The sequence below is a fragment of the Amblyomma maculatum genome, chromosome 1 (genome assembly GCF_055883805.1).
Source record: "Amblyomma maculatum isolate TAMU_Amacu chromosome 1, ASM5588380v1, whole genome shotgun sequence".
Lineage (NCBI taxonomy): Eukaryota > Metazoa > Arthropoda > Arachnida > Ixodida > Ixodidae > Amblyomma > Amblyomma maculatum.
This window is the reverse complement of record NC_139344.1, coordinates 160,711,548-160,734,198: the sequence shown is the minus strand read 5'-3', so window position 1 is coordinate 160,734,198 and position 22,651 is coordinate 160,711,548. Positions and strand designations below refer to the sequence as shown.

Sequence of the window (22,651 nt, the reverse complement as noted above, 5' to 3'; positions counted from 1 at the left end):
TTTGGACAATAAAGAAAAAACCTAGATGGCGTAGTGGTGTAACGCAGTTCCAGCGAAGCAGGTCTCTTTGTCTCGACCTGGGTTAGAAACCGACTGGAGGCCTATGTTCTCTTCCCCCTTTTTCGAGTGGTTGCTCGAAATATGCGGCATAGCTACCGTGGTGGATTCTAAGAATGCGGGCACTAATGCTTCTGCTATCGGTCTCTTGAATCTGCAAATGTCAGCGGCAGCTGGTGTATAGTTATCTATGCTGATTATGATATGCATGCTAACCTAATTACATTTGAGGAGACGACAAAATATTTTCATGACTGTTATTATGAGGCAAACTTTGTCACAAACTTGACAAGTGAAAGCTAAAATGCCTTTATATTGAACGAACCTGAACTGCACGTGTAGGCACCATTATATGTGTTTTGTATTCGCCTACAAGCTTCTTCTCCTCGGTCAAGGAACTCAGAATCATGTCGTTGCTTGTGTTTTGTCTAGGCTTCTCTGGCTGAGTTAAGGTTTTGTATTTGCTGTGTATCGCTGAGCTACGTAGATGTACAGTTAGGACTCTTCCTGACCTTGGCGTTTACATTTTCGATTACAGTCACGACGGATTGTTAAGTACCACACCATGGTACTTAACAAAGTAATAAAGTCAGATTTAAAACAGTAAAGTGATGTTTTTTTTTTTTAAATCTTGACTAGAGCATGCATCCTTGCTCCGAGCAAAGTGGGGTTCCTTTTTAATGAACTACATCCTCGAAGCCCACGGAGGCATCTTTCTTCGTTAACTTTATTTTCAGTTCTTTTGACCACTAGCCTAGTTCTGTCATGTGCCCCGATCATAGCTTGGCGGAATCCCTCATATGTCGACTCACTCGAGCTCACTCACGGCCACATTCATACAATGATCTGAGTTATGAGTGAGTGCATGCTCACGTTCAGATCACGATCTGAATTGTGTGTCTGGGCTCAAGTTCAGATCATGGTCTCGATCGTAAGTCTGGACGCAAATTGAGATCATGGTTTGAGCTGCGGGTCCGGGCTCAGGCACAGATCATGACCTGTGTTTTCGTGACGACGGTGTGCGCCCTTTTTTCTCCGTTCACTGATAGCGGAGAGCAGGTACGATTTGTTGCCGCGACAAAAGACGCTTGTAGGCGCGGTTGCTTGGGAACGTGTCTCATGACAGGAAGAGAGAAATTTGAGTAAGATGTTCCTACGTACACTCCCTGGAATATTTTGCGCATTTTGCACACAATTATTGCTGCCACTAATATGCCACTGGCGATAGATAGAGGCCTAGCCAAGCACATTCAGACTTTCTATTTATGCCTACTGACAATTATCGACTATATCAAACCTCGATTGGGTTTGAAAAGAAAGCACAAATCATATATGACACTTTATTCACGTAAATAAAGATAAACCAATCAAAAGCACAAAAAAACTAAGCCTCCTAACTAAAGAAAAAAACACAATCGTGAGGGTCATTCGGGCTGAAGAAATTGCTCAGCACAGTGAGTGAGTGAGTGAGCCCAAGTGACTCTCGAATCAAATGAGTGAGTTCAAGTGAGTCGCGAGTTGAAATGAGCGAGTGAGCACAGGTGTGTCATCAGTCTAGATGAACGAGTGACCCTAAATGAGTAGTCAGTCGAAGTCAGTCATGAGCAAAACGAGTGAGTCCAGATTAGTTGTGATTCAAAATGACTGAGTGGGCCCAGATAGATTGCGAGTCGTAGTGAGCCGCGAGTCGCAACAAATGGCTGACTCGCGACTTGGAGTGCGTCCGAGTTGTGTGTCTAAAAGAGCTCACGAGTATTGTGAGCCCGAGCATGTGAGAGTCTGAGTGAGTCCACAGATTGTTCAAAAATTTCTTAGTGTGCCTGAGGGATCACTCCGGATTTTGACGAGGTATGGCCCCGACAGAGGTTTTTTTTTTTCATTTATTTTTTGATACCCCCCCCCCCCTTCCCCCTTGCGTCCCCAATGCCAATACAGACAACACAGAACAAGGTCTTCGAACAAGTTGCATTCAGAACCATACCATACCATACCATACCATACCATACCATACCATACCATACCATACCATACCATACCATACCATACCATACCATACCATACCATGCCATGCCATGCCATGCCATGCCATGCCAAGCCATGCCATGCCATGCCATACCATACCATACCATACCATACCATACTATACCGAAAGGAATTTTTGAGCCCAATTTTCTTCACACGCTGTATCGCTTCATGATAACAATAAATATGTCTGCAGCTCTTCCATCACTAGGGTTATTGATTTTTGCTATTAATTTTCAAAAATGCGACCGGATGGTTTTTATGGAAGTTGGACTTATTTTTATGAGCTCAGAACCAACTTGAAAAGTAAGATTTCGTTACCCGTCTGAAAATTATACTATTGGTATTAATAAGCTGATAAGGGGTATTTTACAATATTCCAATGTTGCGTCAAAGTTATTTTCAAAAGCGCAACACAATGTTTTACTATAGCAGTTTTAACTATTCACAATGAGCGCGGGGAAAACTATAAAAGCAAATTTTTACCGCGCATTGTAAGCTTAGAGAATTGGAATCAGCATGTGCATGACAATATATTCCGATATATCCCACAGTTGCTACTCAATTAAAAGATATCTCAAAATCCTTGACTTCGCAGAAACGGACCTCGGCTCAGGAGACCTGAATTGATGGCAGTCATAGTAGTGCCACTATTTCTGCACAGTGCCTGTGTAGGCGGCTTGTATAAAAAGCCAATATATCATGTGCGAAGACACTCTTGAAAACAACATGAAATAAATCACGTCAGTAAGGCATCACAATCGAAGCACCTATTCACCGTAAGCACAACTTTCGACTTTAAAGGCTCTTTTCATGCTTTTATCGCTAGAAAGTTCATCCCAGAGTTGGCAATGGTGATGTTTATGCTCAAAAGGGAAGATCTTACAGTGGTTTTTCGGCAATGCTTTGACTTAATCTCTCCCGGCTCAAACCAGTTATAGTAAATTGCAGCTATATACTTTTCTTCTCCGCTCATTACTTGATTGTGGCGTCATTGTTTAGGTTGTCTCATAAAGAAAATGCATCTAAATAACGTTCAAAGTTGTCTAGAGAAAGCCCGTTCGATTCATATCAAGTAAATATCAGCGCGTTCCTCACCTAGGGATAATCTTATAACTTTCCTTCCTGCATAAGCAGCCGAGCCCGAATCGCCGTGTTTCGAGCCGTCGCGTGGTCCGGCGGAGGTAACGCTTGACCTTGAACAGCCGAGGAGGAGGAGAAGCAGTAGAAGAAGAAGAAGAAAAAAAAGAAGAAGAGGAAGAGGAAGCAGAAGAAGAAGAGTAGTAACTTACGCTCTCGCGTCATACCCCTAAAGGATGAGCTTAAGTGTCCCCAATAATGTAGCACCTTACACTGATAGGGCGTGATAGGGGAACAATGTAGCACGCAAAAGAAGCTTCCGCCGTTGCTATCGCAAATCAACTACGGTTAACCAGAGTTAAACCAAAAGTAATTTTTAACAGACAGGGCTGCGCTTGTCCTGTCTCTATGTCTTTCTGTGTGTAGCATTTTTAGCGCAATCCATGTGGTCTCGCAAAACCCCGAGAAGTTCACATGTCAGCCATGACAACCCTAATCGAATATACGTTCCATATATGCTTTATGTTGATATGCTCAGGTATTGTCCTTCGCAAGCAGCCGGGACATGAAACTCTGACACATAATGCATGCGCCTGCTGCTCAATGAATGACTACGCTTCTAGGTTAACAAGTTCTTGCATCCCTCGTCATTGTCACCTAGTGTCATTTTAGTATTGCGTTTACATTTCTTTTGCTTTATTTGGACATGAATACTGGTTAGTGATATTTTCTTAGTTTGCAACGAATCCTGACGGACGCGAGTGATGTTGTCGAGAAAAAAGGATGTAGAAAGACGAAGTGCCACCGGGCTACTCTTGATGCCAACAACTACTACTCGTGATCATTTCTGTGGTTATTTCGACTGTGTTCTACGCTTCCCGTTGTTTAGCTTTGAATGTATTATATTACCAGTTTTACTTATACACACACCCTCTTATACTCGAGGGAGGGGCCGCCTTTCCCACATCCTGGAGCTTCGCAGCCGTACGCTCCCAACCAGTATATCTCAATTCTCGGTGGACGCCTTCACGTAAAATGAACGGCATACGATTTGAGCGCATATGTCGCCAGTTCGAATCCATATCCCAAACTATCCTTCAACTTTACTAGCAGGTGGAAGTAAATGGGAAAAGAAATGATATATGACACCTCCCTGAAAGCTGCGCGAAGAACGTTTGCGCCATAACTTTTATCCGAAATGGCACGCGCACTCTTTCCGACACGTTTTTCTGAGTTTAAGATTACGGCGCCTGCGATACCTTTTCGACCAAAGGAGCTGTATACAATTCGTGCAATAAACTTTGCGCAAGTTTAGTTCATTTTTGTTCTTCTCACTTCACAGCCTATTTGCACCGTTAAAGACATTTTCTTTTCGCTGAGAAGTAGCGGCTGGCTATCCGAAAGCATCGGAGCGATGTTTTACGTTAGGACGGACCCGTTTGCACATTAACCGGAGGTCACTGCTTCTTAAGCTGCCACAGGCGTTTGCAACGGTGAGCAAAAACGACAAAAAAAGGCCAGACGTCTCAGTTGCTCCACCACCGCCCCCACCGAATGGCGTGAGCCGGATAGCGCATCTTATCCTGCAACGGCGTCACTTCAATTCGCTTCCTGGTATCTTATTCATGCCGTTTCTTTGACCTTTCCAGGCTGATGACTTATTTCGCTTTCGGTTCGAGACTAGTGTTTCAAGGTCAGGCTTCAGGAAAAGATCGGTCTTATTGTTGATAGGGGACCTCAGGGGTAGCCTCCATTTAAAGTACCTTAAGAAGGCAATGCGATAGCGGTGTGTTGGGATCCAATGCACACAAATGGAAGTCGTAGAAGACGACATGCAGTACAGATCACGAGAGAGTGGTATCAAAACATGCGACGTGATCGGCTGCCACGATAGTTAGCAGGTCTCGTACTGTTTTCCCGAGAGGAATGGCTGGATTCGAATCCGCGCAAACGGATTTATTCTTTATCTGGGCAGTTCTAAGCCCGAGGCTTCCCGCATATCGTTTGGTTTTCTAATTTAACTCGTAAAATATTGCTTTCGAACAAAGCATTCGTATCATGTGCAGTGTCAGCGCACGCAAAAGGACCACGGGTGGTCTAAGTTACTCCGGAGGCTTTTATATACGGTGCCCATAAACGCCCGTGCGTCGCATCAGGATGTTAATGACCATATATTCATTTTCAACCTTCGGCATTTGTCGCATCGATTCCTCAAAGCTAATGCCGGATGTGATGTGGAACTCTGAAGGCGTATGAAAATTTCCCACTTGAACTGCATCTGTGCAGAATAACAATAATTGGTTCACAGGAAGGGAAAGGCGCAGTATTTGCCACACTTGTTTCTGTGGACACTTGAACCGCGCCGTAAGGGAAGGAAGGTGGGAGTTAAAGTGAAAACAGAGAAAGAGGAGCCGTAGTGGAGGGCTACGAAGTAATTTCGACCTCCTGGGGATCTTTAGCGTGCGCTAACATCGCACAGCACATGGACGCCTCTTCGTTTCGCCTCCATCGAAACGCAGCCTTCGAGGCCGGGATCGAGCCCGGGTACTCCAGCACAGTAGTCAGGCGTCTTACCACTGCAGCACCCCGGCGGGGCCGGATGTTCGGCTATACGGTATTGCACCAATCCATTGATATGGCGAAGCTATACGTACAAAATACAGTTTAGCCCATCTTCGGGAGGAATCTCGGCCGCTGAGAAATACTTGTTATCACCGATAACTTAAAAGCAGAATGCACTCTAGAAAAGTATGAAAGTAAAACATTTGACAAAAAAAAAAAAAAAAAAAACTGTAGCCGTTGGCTGTGCGATATCTGATAAGCTCTGTAAGTCGGTTCCTAAGCCCATTTAGCCTCTCCGTCCGCCTTTCATGACGCAAACATGAATGTCGTGAACTTAATCAGGAGGTTCGTAGTTACTGTACACTTTCGACAAAGTTTAAAAAATGCGGCAAAAATACAACAACGCATAAAGACATTACACAAAAGCTCGTCCATATCACAAGGATGCGTTTATTTAACCAAGCTTGCTTTAACTTTTCTGCGAAATATCCACAGAAAATTAGCACGCATTTCGGTTAGTGAAAATCTAAATGGTTCTATTCGTTGAAAAAAAAAGGAAGAATCATCATAGAAGCCATGTCTTTTTCAGGGAGAGATTTTAGGGTTATTTATTTACATATGTCATTTTAAACAGGAGTCTTCTTCTGCCCTGTTGACGACATACTTGCACACACACACACACACACACACACACACACACACACACACACACACACACACACACACACACACACACACACACACACACACACACACACACACACACACACACACACACACACACACACACACACACACACACACACACACACACACACACACACACACACACACACACACACACACGCACACGCACACGCACACGCACACGCACGCGCACGCACACGCACAAACACAAACACAAACACAAACACGCACACGCACACGCACACGCACACGCACACGCGCACACGCACACACACACACACACACACACACACACACACACACACACACACACACACACACACACACACACACACACACACACACACACACACACACACACACACACACACACACACACACACACACAGATGCCGACTTTAGGATCGTGGCCCGCGCCACGTCTGAATGTGAATACGTGAAGAGCATTGCTCAGTTACCTCGAAACCACATTATAGCCGAGGGTAGGTAAAACTAAAATTCTGATTGACCCCGGCCAAATTTAGGAGTTGCCATGCTAAGATACGCCAAAGCATGCCAGGATTTTGATTTGACCGCGTCTTCATCTCGCCAGGCATGTTTCGGTGCCTAACAACACGCAATTCCTTCTCCACCTCCTTATATGTATCTAGTTTTCATTACCTCCTTATCATTTATATCACCATCTGAGCACTCATCCTATTGCTTTGTATCAATTTCATGTCGGCTGATGTTGTCTTATTAGCGCTAACACCCACAAACCAGGTTAACCTCTATCCTTCATGTAACACGGTGCCGCCCTTGTTCGTATCGCTTCCTATATACGAGAAAAACGTGGGTTCGGATCAACGTGGACGGAGTTTCTTTTCTCTGCGATTTTGCCTGTTTCTTTAACGCTTGATGACCACAGGCATACCACTGAAATCCTTCACCGCAGCTAATAATGCTAGCGCATTAAAAAGAAAAGTACAGGTCCAGCAAAATATTACGCAGCCGGCTTCGGGTGTTTATAGTTTTCTCACACTTCCCCTAGAGAGGACATGAGGGTCACTGGGGTTCCCACGCCAGCGCTTCAGCGCCATGTGCTAATATATGTATAAGATACTTCCTAATATTCGCTAAATTATACATGTGGCAAAATTTTTTTTTTATCGCCGAGGCGTGCTACGTCAATTCTTCGGTGCAACCAGATGCGAAGACACAAGCTTACATTACCGCCTTAAGCAATGCAAGAATATGCATATACCAGGATTCATGTTAATACTGCCTCTAATAGCATTTCAAATACTAAAATTTTGCGATAGTCATGACGTAGCTCACCTCTCCAAATAAGACAAGAGGTGCTGCAGTGACCGAAACTTACTACTTTCGATTTGGCGTCACGAATTTTGACATCAAACACCCAAAAACTCCACGCGCAGATCGCACAGCGGAAAAGAATTTTAGCATCGTCTCCAATGTTCTCGCATTTATTATTGCTTCGCTGTCCTCATTCAGGTCAGCGTTCTGGCAATCCTTTACATGTACCTGATTCCTTCTGAAGTATTTATAGTACATTCTTCTCCATAATTGTCAGAAAGAGGAAAAGGAACAAGCTGTTCGTTTGTTTTCATTAGGCACAACAATATTAGTGAACTTTCGAAATTCTGCCGCCAGTAAAGGATAAACGTCGCTTGATAGGCCTTCACTGAGACTCCAGAGAGCTTACGCACTTAATGTTATCTGCGGGCGATTTAAAGGATTAGAAATAAATCTTGATACATTTTCAGCAACGGGCGACATCGATCATGCAGTTTTAGAAGACGCGAAAAAAAAAATCGCATCCAATGAGAAAAAGAAAGCTGTTCAAAGCTACGCAACGGACTAACATAGCACGAGAGGAATGCGCATTTACCTCCTACACCTCTCCAGAATATATAGACGCCTAAAATCCCGTTACAGCGCTGCGCACAGAGATGACGCCGCGCACGCACGCGTTCGCCTCTTATTTGCCGCCGCAGGCGATGGCCTTCGTCAGCACCTTAACTCGGTGTGTCGGCGTACACTCGACGATACGCACTGTCATCACTTTTTTCGAAACTGCTGAACCATGGAAACGGAAATCTTTATATATTTGATTTTGCAGGAAACACGCCATTACTCGGCTGCAAACGCCGAAGAGCTTGTTAAGGCCGCGGTTACGATTCCTTTTTTTTTTTCTTTCCCATTTTTTTCCTTCTACTTCGCCGAAAGCTGACAGACAGTAAAGCGAGACAGACCTGCAGGGCGCGAGGTTGCCGAATTCGACGTCGCTGTCCTGCGTCTCGGCTGCAACCACCGATGAGGCAGACGCGCCCGTGCGCCGGTGGGATTCTCGCACGCCTCCGTTCCGGTGGTCAGCGTGTCGCCGCGTTGCCCGTCGAGGCGGTCTTCTAGGGACACCGTTGGACAGTGCATCGTCCACGCGACACCGCTGATGGCCGTCAACCCTGCCTATTCCGGGCCCGCTGCCCATCACAGGCCGGAACCCGCTGACCACGCGGCACCTCACTCCATGAAGCCCTCGCTCGCCTCCATCGCGCAGTGTGCGGCGAGGCGCGGCTGCCAGCCGCTGTGCTCGGCGCGCGCGCGCCCCGCTTCCCCTCGCGTGCACTCGGCCGCGGCGTTTGCGTTCTTTCGCTTTCGCCTCGTGTAGCTGCTCTATCTGCGCCTGTATCTTTTTGGGCCTGTGTATTGTGACCACGATTGCTGGCGCTGTGTCACTGCCCTCCTAGGAGATACGCACCTCCTCGCTGAGTGCATTTTGTGTCCTCCTCGCACGCACGCGCACACAAACTTTTATATTGTTGTATTTTGCAGCACGCTCTCTTGTTGATTTTCTGACGTTTGGTAAGAGTGGACGATGCACAGAACTCTCAGTATCTTGACGGCGAAGCTTATGAACATATAAACATTAAAAAAAAAAAGCTTTCACCTGCGTTTTTCAGTCAAAATGCCGTTTATTGATCTGTGGCTTCCACTTTTCATTCACAGCACCTTTCTTGCAGGGATGTACGTAAACTTCCATAGATTTTAACAAAACACTTTGCTGTAATAAAATCTGAGGCCCTCAAGACTGCGCCAGAACGCGCAGGGATTGAGGTAAATAAAGAAACGTGAATTTCAAAGGCCCTCGAATGCTTTTCAATGCGTTCGACAACAAAATTTTAGGAAAAATTTGTCGTCAGGTCGTCATGGTTATATTCTGATATAATATATTTCCTGCCTTTCTGGGCGCTGCTCACTTTCTCCTTGCTTTAGTACGTATATTCAAAATAAGGCTGCTCTTATAATTTCGGGTCAGATTAGCTTAGTTTTGCAAGCAGAAGGGAAGGTTAAACATTGTTACTCTCTGTATCACAACTAATATGCTGGACATGACAAGGTTTACAGAATCGTTAGGGACCGCAGGGTATCTCGAACTACGTGCTCGTGGGTTATAACGCAATTAGAACCAAGAAAGTAGATTTTTATTTTTTTGACTGGAAGCTAACATAAAAAGTAAAACCTCGTGAACTTTCAAGGACATCATAAGGAATAACGAACACTCAGACGAGAACAATGAACATCATTCGTTCTTTCTGTCACTGTTTCTGGTCAGTGTTCTCGTCGATCAGTAAAACTTTTTGGGCACGTTCCCATATTATTGGGCTTCCCTTTATGACATTTTGAGGTGTTTGTGATGTCGTGCTGATGATTTTCTTTTTGTTCCTCTCACCTCCTCTGTTCCCATTGTTGCTGAAAAAAACTTCTTTTTTACCTGTCACCACTCCCATTGTGAGAAGATTAACTTTCTAGGCAATTGTTCGTCACTTTTTCCCTGTAGCTATTTTGTGTGTGTGTGTGTAATGGCCAGGGCCTGTTGATAACCCTCTGTGCCTCTGTCGTGTGTCGCTTTCTACTTGCGCTCGTAGCTGCACTGCTACATACCTGAGCTCTGTCTGGTCGCTGAGTCGTCAATGGCTCGTCGGTGGAGCTTTTGTCTTTGACACGGCGCGCGCGGAAGCTGCCTGTTTGGCTTTGACCAGCAGAATAGTGTTGTCTCACTCGTCCCTCCTTTTACCTTTGCTTTTGTTCCCATTGCAGCCCCGGCTTGTCGCTCGCGCCTGAAAGCCTCTTTTGTTGCGTCACACCCACTGTTTACCTGTTTACTGATGCTTCTTTTGTATGTGTGCTTGTGTATTTATCCCCACTTGTTTTCTCTGAGTGAGAAAAGAGAAATAAGAACTGCCTGAACCTCTCGCCGTTCCGTTCACTAGTCCGAACCTTCCTCCTTCTTAACCGACCACTATCTAATCGACTTCTTCCGTTTGCGTTTTCGGGATTTTTTCTGTCTATCGATCGCAGCGAGAAAACGCTGGAGGGGTAGCGGCCTCTGCGTGAGGTGGCTTTCGATACGGGTGAGGCAAGGGCGTCGCGAGGCTTCCGAAAACAAGAGCAAAGGCGGCAGCTCGAGGGCTTAGAAAAGCCGCTTGCTCGGGTGCATGCGATGGCAACCCTGCGTTCGTAGCTTGTGCCCATGAGCGCAAGTGGCCAACACGTGAGATAAGCGCCACTCTCTCTGTCACCGCGGGATAAAAATCAGCTGCCGCCTGTGGTGTTAGCGTTGTTATCCAACAAGCGATGTCATTCGATGACGTTGATATCAAAGGCGGGGATCACCATAGAATTGCAGGGGGACAGGAGAATGTATTATGAAAAAAAAAATGTTCTTACTAAATATGTCTCTTGGTCACAAAACGAAAACGATCCAGTAGATTAGCACTCTTCCGCTTCGCTATGAGAGGTTTTGAAGCATTCAGCTCAGGAAAAAACGGCGTATTCGTAACTTCCCTCGAATTTCAAATGAGTGCTCAAAATATGTCTTTGATATGCTGCACGCACAGCCTGCCGCCCACTTAGCACTTGCCTGCAGGCGCACAGTGGTTCAGTAGTTACCACGGTGAGGCAGAGGAAGTTGTTAAAAAAGGCTTACACTGACAGATTCTTCCTTCTCAAGGGAAAAATCTGAATATATTCACCTATTTGCTTTTAACCAGGCAGGCTTGGGCACTCGCTCACTTTTTTTGTCAGCGACTGGTGGTATTATGGTCCCTGACTGTCGACAAATCAGCAATAAAATGAAAGCGCCGGAGTTGTTCCTACGAGGCTGGAAACATTGAATTTGCACGCACGACAGCTTGTGCCCCATAGAAAGGCTTTCTTGAAAACGCTTTTCACTTTCACCACAGCGTTGGGGAACGCGCTGCAATGCCTTCCGAAGCTCTTTTGATGGTGGAGGCGCCTTTTATTCATCTTTCAAACGCAAGATTTTGTATTAGATGGCGGAAATTTAAGTTCCTCCAACAAAATGCTTCTTTATCCATTTTTTTTTCGCCTGCCGTACCTGCCGTGAAATGCTTGAAGGAATAATTGTGGCTGAATTAAACTTGTCTGGCTAGTTGATTAATAATTTTTTTTTTGTCTCAAAGTAACGCCATGTCAAAGGAACAGTGACGGCAAGAAAAAAAATGTGTTCCTTCCTCCATGTCCATGCCCCTTCCGTGCGCATGCCTTTACTTTGAATCACTTGAGCCACCACTGCAAACAGCATAATTCTGTAAAGTTGCATTGAAGCCAGGTTTTAATTACTTCGAACTTCAATTGCAATGATTAAATATGCGACAGAAGACCGTAATGCAGACGCGAGACCTGGAGTAAGTTGCTTTGTATACGGTGCGCGATAGGTTGCAGCCACCTACCTCCCCATTAAAAAATTAAGCAAAAACAAAATAAAATAATGCGCGCTATCTGCAGCTGCTACATTACCTTAAGTACAAAGAATTTGAAGGAGACCTGCATGCATGTATGTGCAGTTACAAAGCACTTTTTATTTGTTTTCACAAGCCGAAGAGAATTTCCGAGAAGAGTCACGAGCGAGCGGTGCAGGTCTCGTGGCTCTTGCTTCTTATGGGATTTTTTTTTTTTTGGCTCGTCACTCTCTCATGACTCGTGGCTCTCTTTCGCTCGTTTACACTGTAATGGCGATGCGGCTCATTCGCCTTTGTTGTGGACACCCAACCAGGAACTTATTCGAAAGAAATCAGAGGCTTCAAATTTCCAGCTTGGAAGAATAGACACAGGTACAGAGCAGCTGTTGTTCGTGCACGAGCCGAAACGTTCTGGGAAGGCTAATCGCCAACGGAGCGGGCGTTCGCGGAGGAAAAAAAGATACGCTTGCAATAAAGAAATACGGCACATAAGAAACGGAAACAATGTTTCGACTGACAGGGCTGTTATCGACCGCGTCATCACCGATCATTTCAAAGAGATCCTGGACACGCGCAAAGAGCACACGATGGCTTTCATGCTGAGTTCTTACCGTCAATGCCAAAGCTCGAAGAAGCAGTCAAAAATCGTCTGGAATAACCGCTATCTGCGCGAGATATAGAGCAAGCAATAGATGAACTGAAGCCAGGTAAAGTACCTGGCTTCGATGATCTAGGGGCAACCTCTTAAAAAAACATTCAAGACTTTAACCCAGATCCTTTTTAAGGTAGTTCTCGAAGCATATGAGCAGAAAGGGCGTTCCTTTGTCGTTTACAACGTCGCAAATAGTACTGAAACCAAAAACTGAGGAACCAGAAAAACGTCTCTTGGTGAGCTCTTATCGTCCGATAGGTCTGACCAACGTAGACTACAAATTATTTATGAAGGTTCTGTCCAAAAGAACGCAAGGTGTTATTACCTTGCTGGTAGGGCCACATCAAACTTGTGGTATGAAAGGCCGGTCAATCGCTACTAACATACACATAGCGAGGAGTATATTAGAATGTTGTAACGGTGATTCGAGAAAAAGTGGCGACGATACAGCTAGATTTTGCGAAGGCTTCTGATCGCGTATCGCACAACGTTCTTTTATTCTACATCCTTCCAATGTGGGCTGCGTATAAGCGGAGGACGTTGGAATGCCATATTCTAATTCCACAGCGAGAATCGTTGTAAATGGAGACCTTACTGAAAGAATTCACTTAAGATCGTCAGTGAGACAGGGATGCCATTTGTCACCCCTGCGGTTTGCTGCCTATCTGGAAGCGCTTTGCTTAGTAATGCTCAAAACCGAACGCATAACAGGTTTTATATTGCACGTGTCAAACTCGGCTTATGCAGATGACATTGCTGTATTTTGCTCAAACAAAAATGTACTAGTGCAATTGTTCAGAACTACTGCACATTTACTGGTGCACAAGTAAACTGGAAGAAAAATTCTGGGTTTTGGCATGGAGACGAAACACCAGATTACTATTGCCAACTTCGGTGGTCAACCATTGTTATCCGAATCCTGTGTTATCGGAATCGAGAACCCTACTGGAATGAGCAGGCCAACGCATGCAGGGGCGGCAGCAGTCAATCTGTCGTTCCACCGTCTGCAACATTTTTCTTATATCTAAAATAGAGTACGTGATGAGTGTGTTGTGTGCATCGCGAGATAATATGCAAAGAATTCATCGAGTGTTTGCCGTCTTATGTGGGCCTCTACTTGGGAAAGGTCACGTCGAACAGATTTGTTTATAAATGTTAAAAAAGGAGAACCTGGTCCAGTGCATTTATTTTTGTGACAGGTTTTATTGCGCTTTATCTTCCGCCGGGATCAAAAGGATGTGTATTCAAGGACAGTCATTGAATTAAGGTTGGGCCGTCTGCTGCCCGAATTTGTTTGCTCGTCTGAAACCATGAGTGGTGCATTGAGGGGGTACCTGTGAGAAGTGGCGCTTTCTTACACAATGTTGAACGTGCGGTTCTCCATGTACTACCTGAGTAATGTCAAGAGGAAAAAATTGTACAGAGACTTAGTGGACATAATGCTTCCAGTGCCGATGTACTGTTTGTGGCGCTGCGGAGGCCCAGGAAGAGACGTCCTCAAGAGAGTTAAACGAATGCCATTTTTGCCGTCAGTAAAACCCTTTTTCTTGAAACTTCCCACTAATACATATCAGTAAAAACATGGATGCATGACAAAGGCCTTTTTGTTATTTGATCGACTAACTGTTTCATCTGTAGAAAACCTGAAACAATAGAACACGCGTTTTTGGATTGTCTGGATATCCTTCAAGAAAAATTAAGGAGTTTCCGTTACATCTCTATGGCAATATTTTCTTACCTGTGCAAACAGATGACATTCCTTTTGATGCTATATTATGCCACTGGGCCACCAAAGTTTGTGGAAAACAAGGATGCCGTACAAAAATGCAGATATCGAAGTACGATCTGTACATGAGCACTTCATTGAAAGTGCCATACAGTTCAGAGAAGCGCATCGAGTACTTCCTGATCAACCAACATGGATTGGAGTGCTTGATCAACTGGGGCTATTGAAAAAATGTTTAAACCTATCACGTCAGTAAATGTGTTGCTGACGTGTTTTGTCATTACGTTTCGTACCTGTTCCATGCCAAAGTCGATAACAAACAGACGAACACACGTAGCTACTAGAGCAGTGGATAGCGTGCTCGGCTGCGGTACGGAAGGATGGTGGTTCGAGTCCTGATGTGGCCCACGATTTTGTTTCTCATTTATGATTTACGAGGACACGATCTGGTGACGCCAATAATAAGGCAAAAAAAATTATTTCGCCTTAATAGCATCACTTTGTTGACCTGAGGTGAAACCTAGCTGTCATTCCGCATTGCGTGTGCCGACGAAGTTCATTACCGCCTGGGATGCCATTAACTGCTGCTGGTCCAAATTTACTTTGCTCGTCGTATATCGTAATATTACTTCTACCATTTTACTTTCCGTTAGACTTCGGCTTTTAGACTTCCGTCTGCCTCTGAGTAATTTGCGCATATGCAACTCTCTCTCCAGCACACAAACGTGTTTTCGGTGGCCAAGTTGTATTGCGACTAAGCAGCACATATTTTACTCAGGTGCTCAGAATTCCTAATTTAAGCAGTCACACTACACCTGTCGTTTCTCCATCTCACACGTCTTCGCTGCACCATTGTAATAAAAGTGGATTTATGTGAAACACTCGCCTACACAGCTCTTCTAGACTATGTGGGTGACCACGAAGCCTCAGCACGACGTGAAAAACAATAAAGTACAGAGCAATATAGAGGTTGTAAGACGAAGTAAATGCTCTGTAAATAAAGGCCAATGTTCTGGTTCTCACATAACTACCGAACATTTGGTCATTATCATATTGCGCCATATTATTTTCCCATCTATTTCATGTTAAATTGGGTTAGGGGAAAGCACCTCTCTTATTTCCTCCCTTGACTGACAAGCCTTGTAAGCTGAGTATGCATCAGGCACGGAAATATTGTGCGGACAGGCCATAAACACCATCTGTCTGAATTAGGCGGCCCATGGAGCCATTTTTCGCAATCTGTCACAGCCTCGTCCTAGCCCTAGCTGATCGAACGCATCCCTTCATAAAACCTCATCACCGGAGCGAGCGAACAAAAATAAATCACAGCGCCGCGTCCACCAAAGGCTTGCCGTAAGCGGTCGATTCTGCAGTCGGTATTTTTGGGCTTAGTCCTTGGCGCTTCTTCTTCTTTTTTTTTTTTTTTTTCATTTCTCTAACCATAAGGTGCTCGATATCTCTCCTTTTAAAATTGTACGGCGTATTCATGGGTAAGCATTAAAACTAGGCTAAGAGCCCTACGTAAACACTTTCTATTAAGCTAGCTTGCACTTCAATGCGGATATCGATACTTTCGTAACTCGTATTGTTTGGTGAAGTATGAAACAATGCGTACAAGCTATAAACTAGTAGTATGGCGGAAAGGGTGTTGGTCAAATACTTAGGTGTTTGTCAAATACTTAGGGGAATCCCCAAGGTGGAGTCGATTTGTAATAAGGGAGTAATTACTCATTGCCTCCACCCAAGCGCAGCCGTACGGCTGCGCTGACCGTCCTGGTTAGCTCCGTCAGTGGAGCGACTGCCCCGGAAAGGCGGTGGTGCCGGGTTCGATTCCCGGATCAGGACGAATTTTTCTTTAACTACGAAGTTTCTGAGAAAGCTGTATAGCTTTCCTTTGTAGCCGTATGGCTGCGCTTGGGTGAATGCAATGAGTAATTACGCCCTTATTACAAATCTACTCCACCTTGGGGATTCCCCTAAATATTTGACCAGTACCATATATAACGTGCCGTACCACACCACACCACACATTACCGTATCATGCCTTACCTTACCATAACATACCATATTGTACCACACGATATCATGCCATAACAATTTATCATAATTATGAACACTGGTCACCAGGAAGGGACTCTGCGGTAACTACATCTCATCCAGGGTGGTCGTCCAAACCACGCTGGGAGGGACGGAATGAAATAGGGGTTGAAATTGGGGAGAGAGGAATAATAAAAAATGGAAGGCTGAAGGTTCCTCCGAGGCTTTGTGGTACATTTATAACTCGAAGCTCGAAATTCAGGAGAGGGCGTAGACCCAAGATAATTTGAATATTGAAGTGCCTGCCAACGCAGGAGCTCTACATTCATTAACGATCGACTCGGGTGCCGGCGTCCGCTGGTTATAGTCAGGAAAGGAGATTGCTATTACCTTAACAGCTTTATTAACAGTGAAGGTGCAGTTCACGACCTTCTTTTACATTTCTTTAAAAGGATGGCAGATAGGGGAGGTGGCGGAGGGGTTGAAGCCTGACTGTGCTTAGAATCTACTATGCTGCACAACTTCGAATTCATCATGAACTGGATTCTGTCCTTAGCTCATTGTAAGTCAAGCTTTATGCTAATATTGGTCTTCCAACTACCAGTGAGGTATATGCCATGCTACCTGAATATGCGAAGTAGTTTTGCTTACAATATACCACACAAAATGGAACTTGGCCTTCCACTTGAGTTTTGGCCTTCTAATTGGCAGTTATAAATTTAGAGGTACTGAAATTCCACTGAAATGTATAGCAAGCCTATGAAAATGAGGCAATGTTTTCTAATAAGATAGTTTCGCATGTAATTGTTTTCTTCTCTGTCTATGTGACGTTGGATAAAATGTTCCATTGGTGGAAGAAGATGGCTGCTTGTATGACATCGGATATCAGGTTGTTCTTGAGACGATTATTTTAAAAACAAAAATCCTATTCCATATTTGTCTATTTTGTGCCACGCTTTCGAAACTACATGGTTAGGACGTCTTAAAAAAAAAAGACATCTATTTAGTTAGCGCGCAAATAAAACAACTGGAAGCAAACTAGTAGCCTTTTCCCGCTACTTCGATAAGTTCAAATTTCTTCAGTTTACTAGACTGGGAACATGATTTTTTGCTTTAGTTTCTCTCTAGGGCGTTGTTTACGGAAACTGAGTATTTTTCAGGTTTATTTGAAACAAAACTGCGATGTACTTTAGAAATTAATATCTCACAGTGACGAAAATAGCATTTTCTGTCTGAAGTGCATAATAATAATAATAATAATAATAATAATAATAATAATAATAATAATAATAATAATAATAATAATAATAATAATAATAATAATAATAATAATAATAATAATAATAAAAATAATAATAATAATAATAATAATAATAATAATAATAATAATAATAATAATAATAATAATAATAATAATAATAATAATAATTGGTTCACAGGAAGGGAAAAACGCAGTATCTGTCCCACTTGTTTCTGTGGACACCTGAACCGCGCCGTAAGGGAAGGGAGGAAGGTGGATAGAGAGAAAGAAGAGCCGTAGGGGAGGGCTTCGGAGTAATGTTGATCACCTGGTGATCTTTTAAGTGCGCTGAAATCGCACAGTACACGGACACTTCTTCGTTTCGCCTCCATCGAAACGCAGCCGCCGAGGTCGGCATCGAACCTGGGTACTCCGGTACAATAGTCGGGCGTCTTACCACTGCACCACCCCGGCGGGGCTTGAAGTGCACCCCATATGTTAAACGAGGAATGCTGTACGAACTAATCGGGGACAGGGGCCTTGTCAGGCAATATTAGCCTTGTAGTCCCTGTCTCCGCAAGAAATTCTCTGAAATAAAGATTCTTGATTTGATTTGATTTGATTTCCGCCGCTTAGGAATGGGCAAGCGAAGTGCAGAGAATTGGGGACAGGATACAATTAGCTGTCATCACTTTGGCGTCTCCACACGGGTTGCAGCAGTATCATTCATTAAAACAGCAGTCTGTGACGCACGAGGTCCATCAAGCAAAACCAAGTTATAGGTTGACAGTAACCAGCCTTGCGGACAAAAAGCCAAAAGAAAATGGGGCGGACATGGGATTTTGCCTTTTATAAGTTCGGAGGATAAAAGATGTGCCCCGTGTCGCGCCTTCCTTCGCCTTGAGTTCTATTAACTGCCAGCGCCTCGAGGGGACCACTTGCGATCGCGGCGGGCAGGCGCTTGCCGGAAGGCCCTGGAGACGAATGCGAAACCACCACGCTCTTGTCGTTTCTTTCCTTGTCTCGTAGCAATTATTAAACTTTAATCAGGTGCCGCGCTTAGAGTGCCCGGAGCTGTCACCTTCAACCACGAATCGATCATTCAGTACTTACTTACCTTACTTTCTCACGGAGTAAGCGAAACAAAATCAGAGCAAGTGACCACACACACGAAAGCCCACTAAACTTTCCCCACTGCGAACATCAAAGCCGCACCTTGTTTTTTGTGCCGGCAGAATCACCGTTGGCTCATTCACACGCGGCGCACAGCGTTCTATAGGCGACCATTTTAGGTCGGCAGCAGTGACCCAATTTCTGTGCCATTTTTTTTAGCGCACATGAGAACGGATCGTCTTCATTTTATCCTTACTCGCTTTGTCGAAGTTTGCGTCCGTTTTGTGCATCATTTTTTATTTTAGACGATCATTATTTTAGACTATTAACTATTTTAAACGTGCCTAAAAGTTCGCTTGCGTTTTTTTTTTTTTTTTAAACACGAGCTTTTCACTAACTGACGGTAATTTCGCAGCCCATGTTCTTCTCTGCAAGCGCCTCTCTCAGCGGTCTAAGCAGCGTTCACTATGACTTCGATGAAAACAGGAGCTTGGGCGGAAGCCTTAAAATTTTTGTTCGTGTACAACCACTCAATACTGTGTTCACGGACAGAAACCCACTCGGCCTATCGCTAGCTATAAAGCCACCAGACTGGATACGACGTCTGCCACGAACCGCCTTGAGCATTCGTAGAAAAGAAGATTTCAAACATACTCAGTGTACTCAGTACTCAGTCTCAGTGGCGCAGTTGATGATGCGGTTTCATTCCCACCAGAGGCGTTGGACATCGTGTGTTTTTGCAGAAAGCAGAAAATTTCCTCGCAGTTGCGTTTGCTAACACAGGCTTAAGTTTGGCCCTCGGAACGTAAACGCTTGCAAACCCGAGTCCAATTGCTCGCCTACGGTTGAACACATACACACACAAAAGAAGGAAACAATAAAAGAGGAAGGGGGGTGTGGTGATACGAGCCTTTTGTCTAGCCCAGCATTTGTCCTTGTGCAACCATGGCATCCATGCAGTCAACCTCATCTGATAGTGATTGTGCGAACTTACGAGACCCTGACGCTTCATATGAAAGCGTATAACAAAACTGCTCTCTTGTCAGAGGGCAGTGCAGCAGGAGATCATCTGCTCTCTTGGTGATTGATGTTTTGCCGGTATTCTCCTTGGATGCCCCAAATAGTGAATAGATAATATGAAGTGTCAGAGTAATACGAATGTTGGATATTATGGAAGGACCCCCCCCCCCCCCCCCCTCCATTCTTACCATGTGCAGCATGTATAAATATTAGGGCCATGATACCTTGACGACTGACTTCGTGTTGCCAATTGAACCGCCTATAAGGGCTGTTTTACAGACTTCGCGAATAAACATATCCAACGCTCCCCGCGTGGAGAAGTCAAATCTCCAGTGACTTCTCCAGGGGCGGCACTATCCTGTGGTCGTTCAGACCCGCCGGTGGTTCAGTGGCATTGGAGGATGGTCAATGATTACATGGCAGCGGAATCAAATCTTTTCCCCGGCAGCCACTTTAGATGGAGTCGGAGTGGGAAAATCCTTGAGCGATATTTAGTGCCAGTAAGCAAGCGTACTAAGGAAGTCCATATCGTGTAATTTTAACGACTATCCTCCTTTACGGCCTTCTTCATAGCCCGCATGTAGCTTCGGGACGTTAAACTAAAATGCCATTCTGATGGTTCTTCAGCATGTCGTAGAGACGTTCGGACATGTTTCTTCACAATTATAGCAGAATATAATGTAAACAGCAGATACAAAGGGGCACTGACTTACTTTTTCCAGACCTACCCTACCAGTGTCACCGATTTGTGGCTTCAGCTTGCACATAATGCTTTCGCGTTATAATGCAAGCGTTTCGTTAGCAGACGAAATTATATTATTAATTTGACTAGCCCAGGTTAGATCGTTGCATAAGGTGACACCCAGATACTTATGTGACTGAACAGACTAAACAGGAATATTAGCCAGTGATTTAGCCAGCAAGATCGTCGGACATGACACACCTGGTCTACTGTTCGTGGGGTTGCATTAGGGTTGTATGTTGTACACGATGCTTGGACACCCCGAGTTCTCAAAACTGGAAAAAAACAAGCCTGCAAGACCCTTGAACGCATACGCGAACAAGAAACCATTGTCCGTAATCCATAAGCTTCAATTTCGAATCTATCTGCCAGCGGCTGCGTGACGCAGCCGGTGGTTAGCTGGTGAGTGCGGCGAGTGGCGGTGGCAGTGGCGTACGGCGGAACCTGTTTTTTAGGGATTTTCGGTGAAAGTCTTTCTATATACAAGCTCATGGACTGTGAAAATGTTGGCACGAAATTCTCGCATGAACTGACATGTAAGAAAAAATGGCAGTAGCTTAGCTTGGCTATGCCAGGATATACGTAGCGAGAGGTAACAACGGCAGCGAGCGTGCGGTGCACGGACGCCGCAGACGCCGAGGAGGTTGCCATCGCTCTGGCGGTCTCCGAGGCCGAGTGTCTAATGAATTTTTGCATTAAATTTCATATTACGTCAAATTTTAAGTGCGCAACCATTTAGCGAGCTTTTAGTGTCGTCAATTAGATGCCTTTAGGAACAACAGCAATGCTTGAAATTTTGTTATTTTTGTTGAAATAAGAACTCTATGCTGTTATTTTTATGTCTTTCAATTTAGCGAGCACCCTTTTGAGCGAATGATTTCTTCATGCTTCCTGCAGCTAGATTTTTCGCTTTATTTAATGCGTTCTCTGTACGTTTCCCTCGCTGAGCTTGTTGTGGTCATGTATGTTTAGCAATGAGAGACATTGGGTGTACGCATGTTTTATTCATTTTGCTCGACAGCGACGAAAACTGCCCGATGATCTGTGAAGTAGCCTGCAGCGTTCTCAGTGTTGTCTATACAGTATTTCGATTTGGCAGAGTCTCCAAACGCAAAGTCTCATAGTTTGGGTTGTCCACCGGTCAAGTCCACTTGGTGCCACAGTCTCTCGCACGCACTACACATCTGTCCAAACGGACTGTTCACAAAGTCGTTTCAAATGTCCGCGTCGCAGATGCACTTTCGGAAACTCGAATGTAGTGATCAGCCACATGAAATGCCTTCACATCCTCTTTTGTTGATTCCCGTTGACTGAACTCTTTCATAAGCCCCATCTCGGCGGTTATGCGCCGTCAACTACGCTCGGCAGTCTGGTATCACCGCTTGACAAGGCGTTCCTCTCTCTGTCGGGCGTCTTCCCTGCTCTCTTAGCCTTCTTACGCTCATTCTCTCTTTGCTACTGCAATGCGCCGCGTTTTATGCTCTGCCTCTTGGAGTCTCCGCTTGGCAACACGTTCTTCTCTTTGTTCAGGAACCTCTGCTGTATACCGGCAGTGGAGTCAGCACGCGGCGGCCGCGAGATCTGACGACATGCGCAGCGGACCTGTTGCTACTATGGTTCCTCCTCTCCGGTTTTCGCGCATGCGCACTAGTGGCCTCTCCCAAACACTGCGCAATTCTCAGCTGAGTAGGGTACAAAAAAATATTTCTCCACTATCCCTCCGATCTCCAAACGAGCGCAAAAAAACTAGGCCATGCCGGGCTCGTAAGAAACCGATCGTATTCTCATTTTGTAGCGTGAGGATGACACTATGATGACTACGACGATGCAGCCAGTGATAATGATAGTGATGATAGTAGCGATGGTAATGGCGGTTCATTTATTTGAAAATGATGACAGTGGCGAAAGCGATGACACTTATAGTAGAGATGACAAGGACGATATAATT

General features: G+C 44.8%; 1 protein-coding gene across 1 annotated transcript in view; it reads right to left on the bottom strand.

Moving 5' to 3' along the window:
* The window catches only part of LOC146204752 (phosrestin-2-like), a 356,983-nt gene extending 347,988 nt beyond the window's left edge, over positions 1 to 8,995 (bottom strand). Inside the window, exon 1 of the mRNA XM_084589457.1 lies at positions 8,664 to 8,995. Within this exon, the coding sequence (XP_084445583.1) occupies positions 8,664 to 8,899 (236 nt within the window). The 5' untranslated portion in view covers positions 8,900 to 8,995. The remainder of the gene's footprint in view (positions 1 to 8,663) is intronic.
* Between the last annotated feature and the right edge of the window lie 13,656 nt (positions 8,996 to 22,651).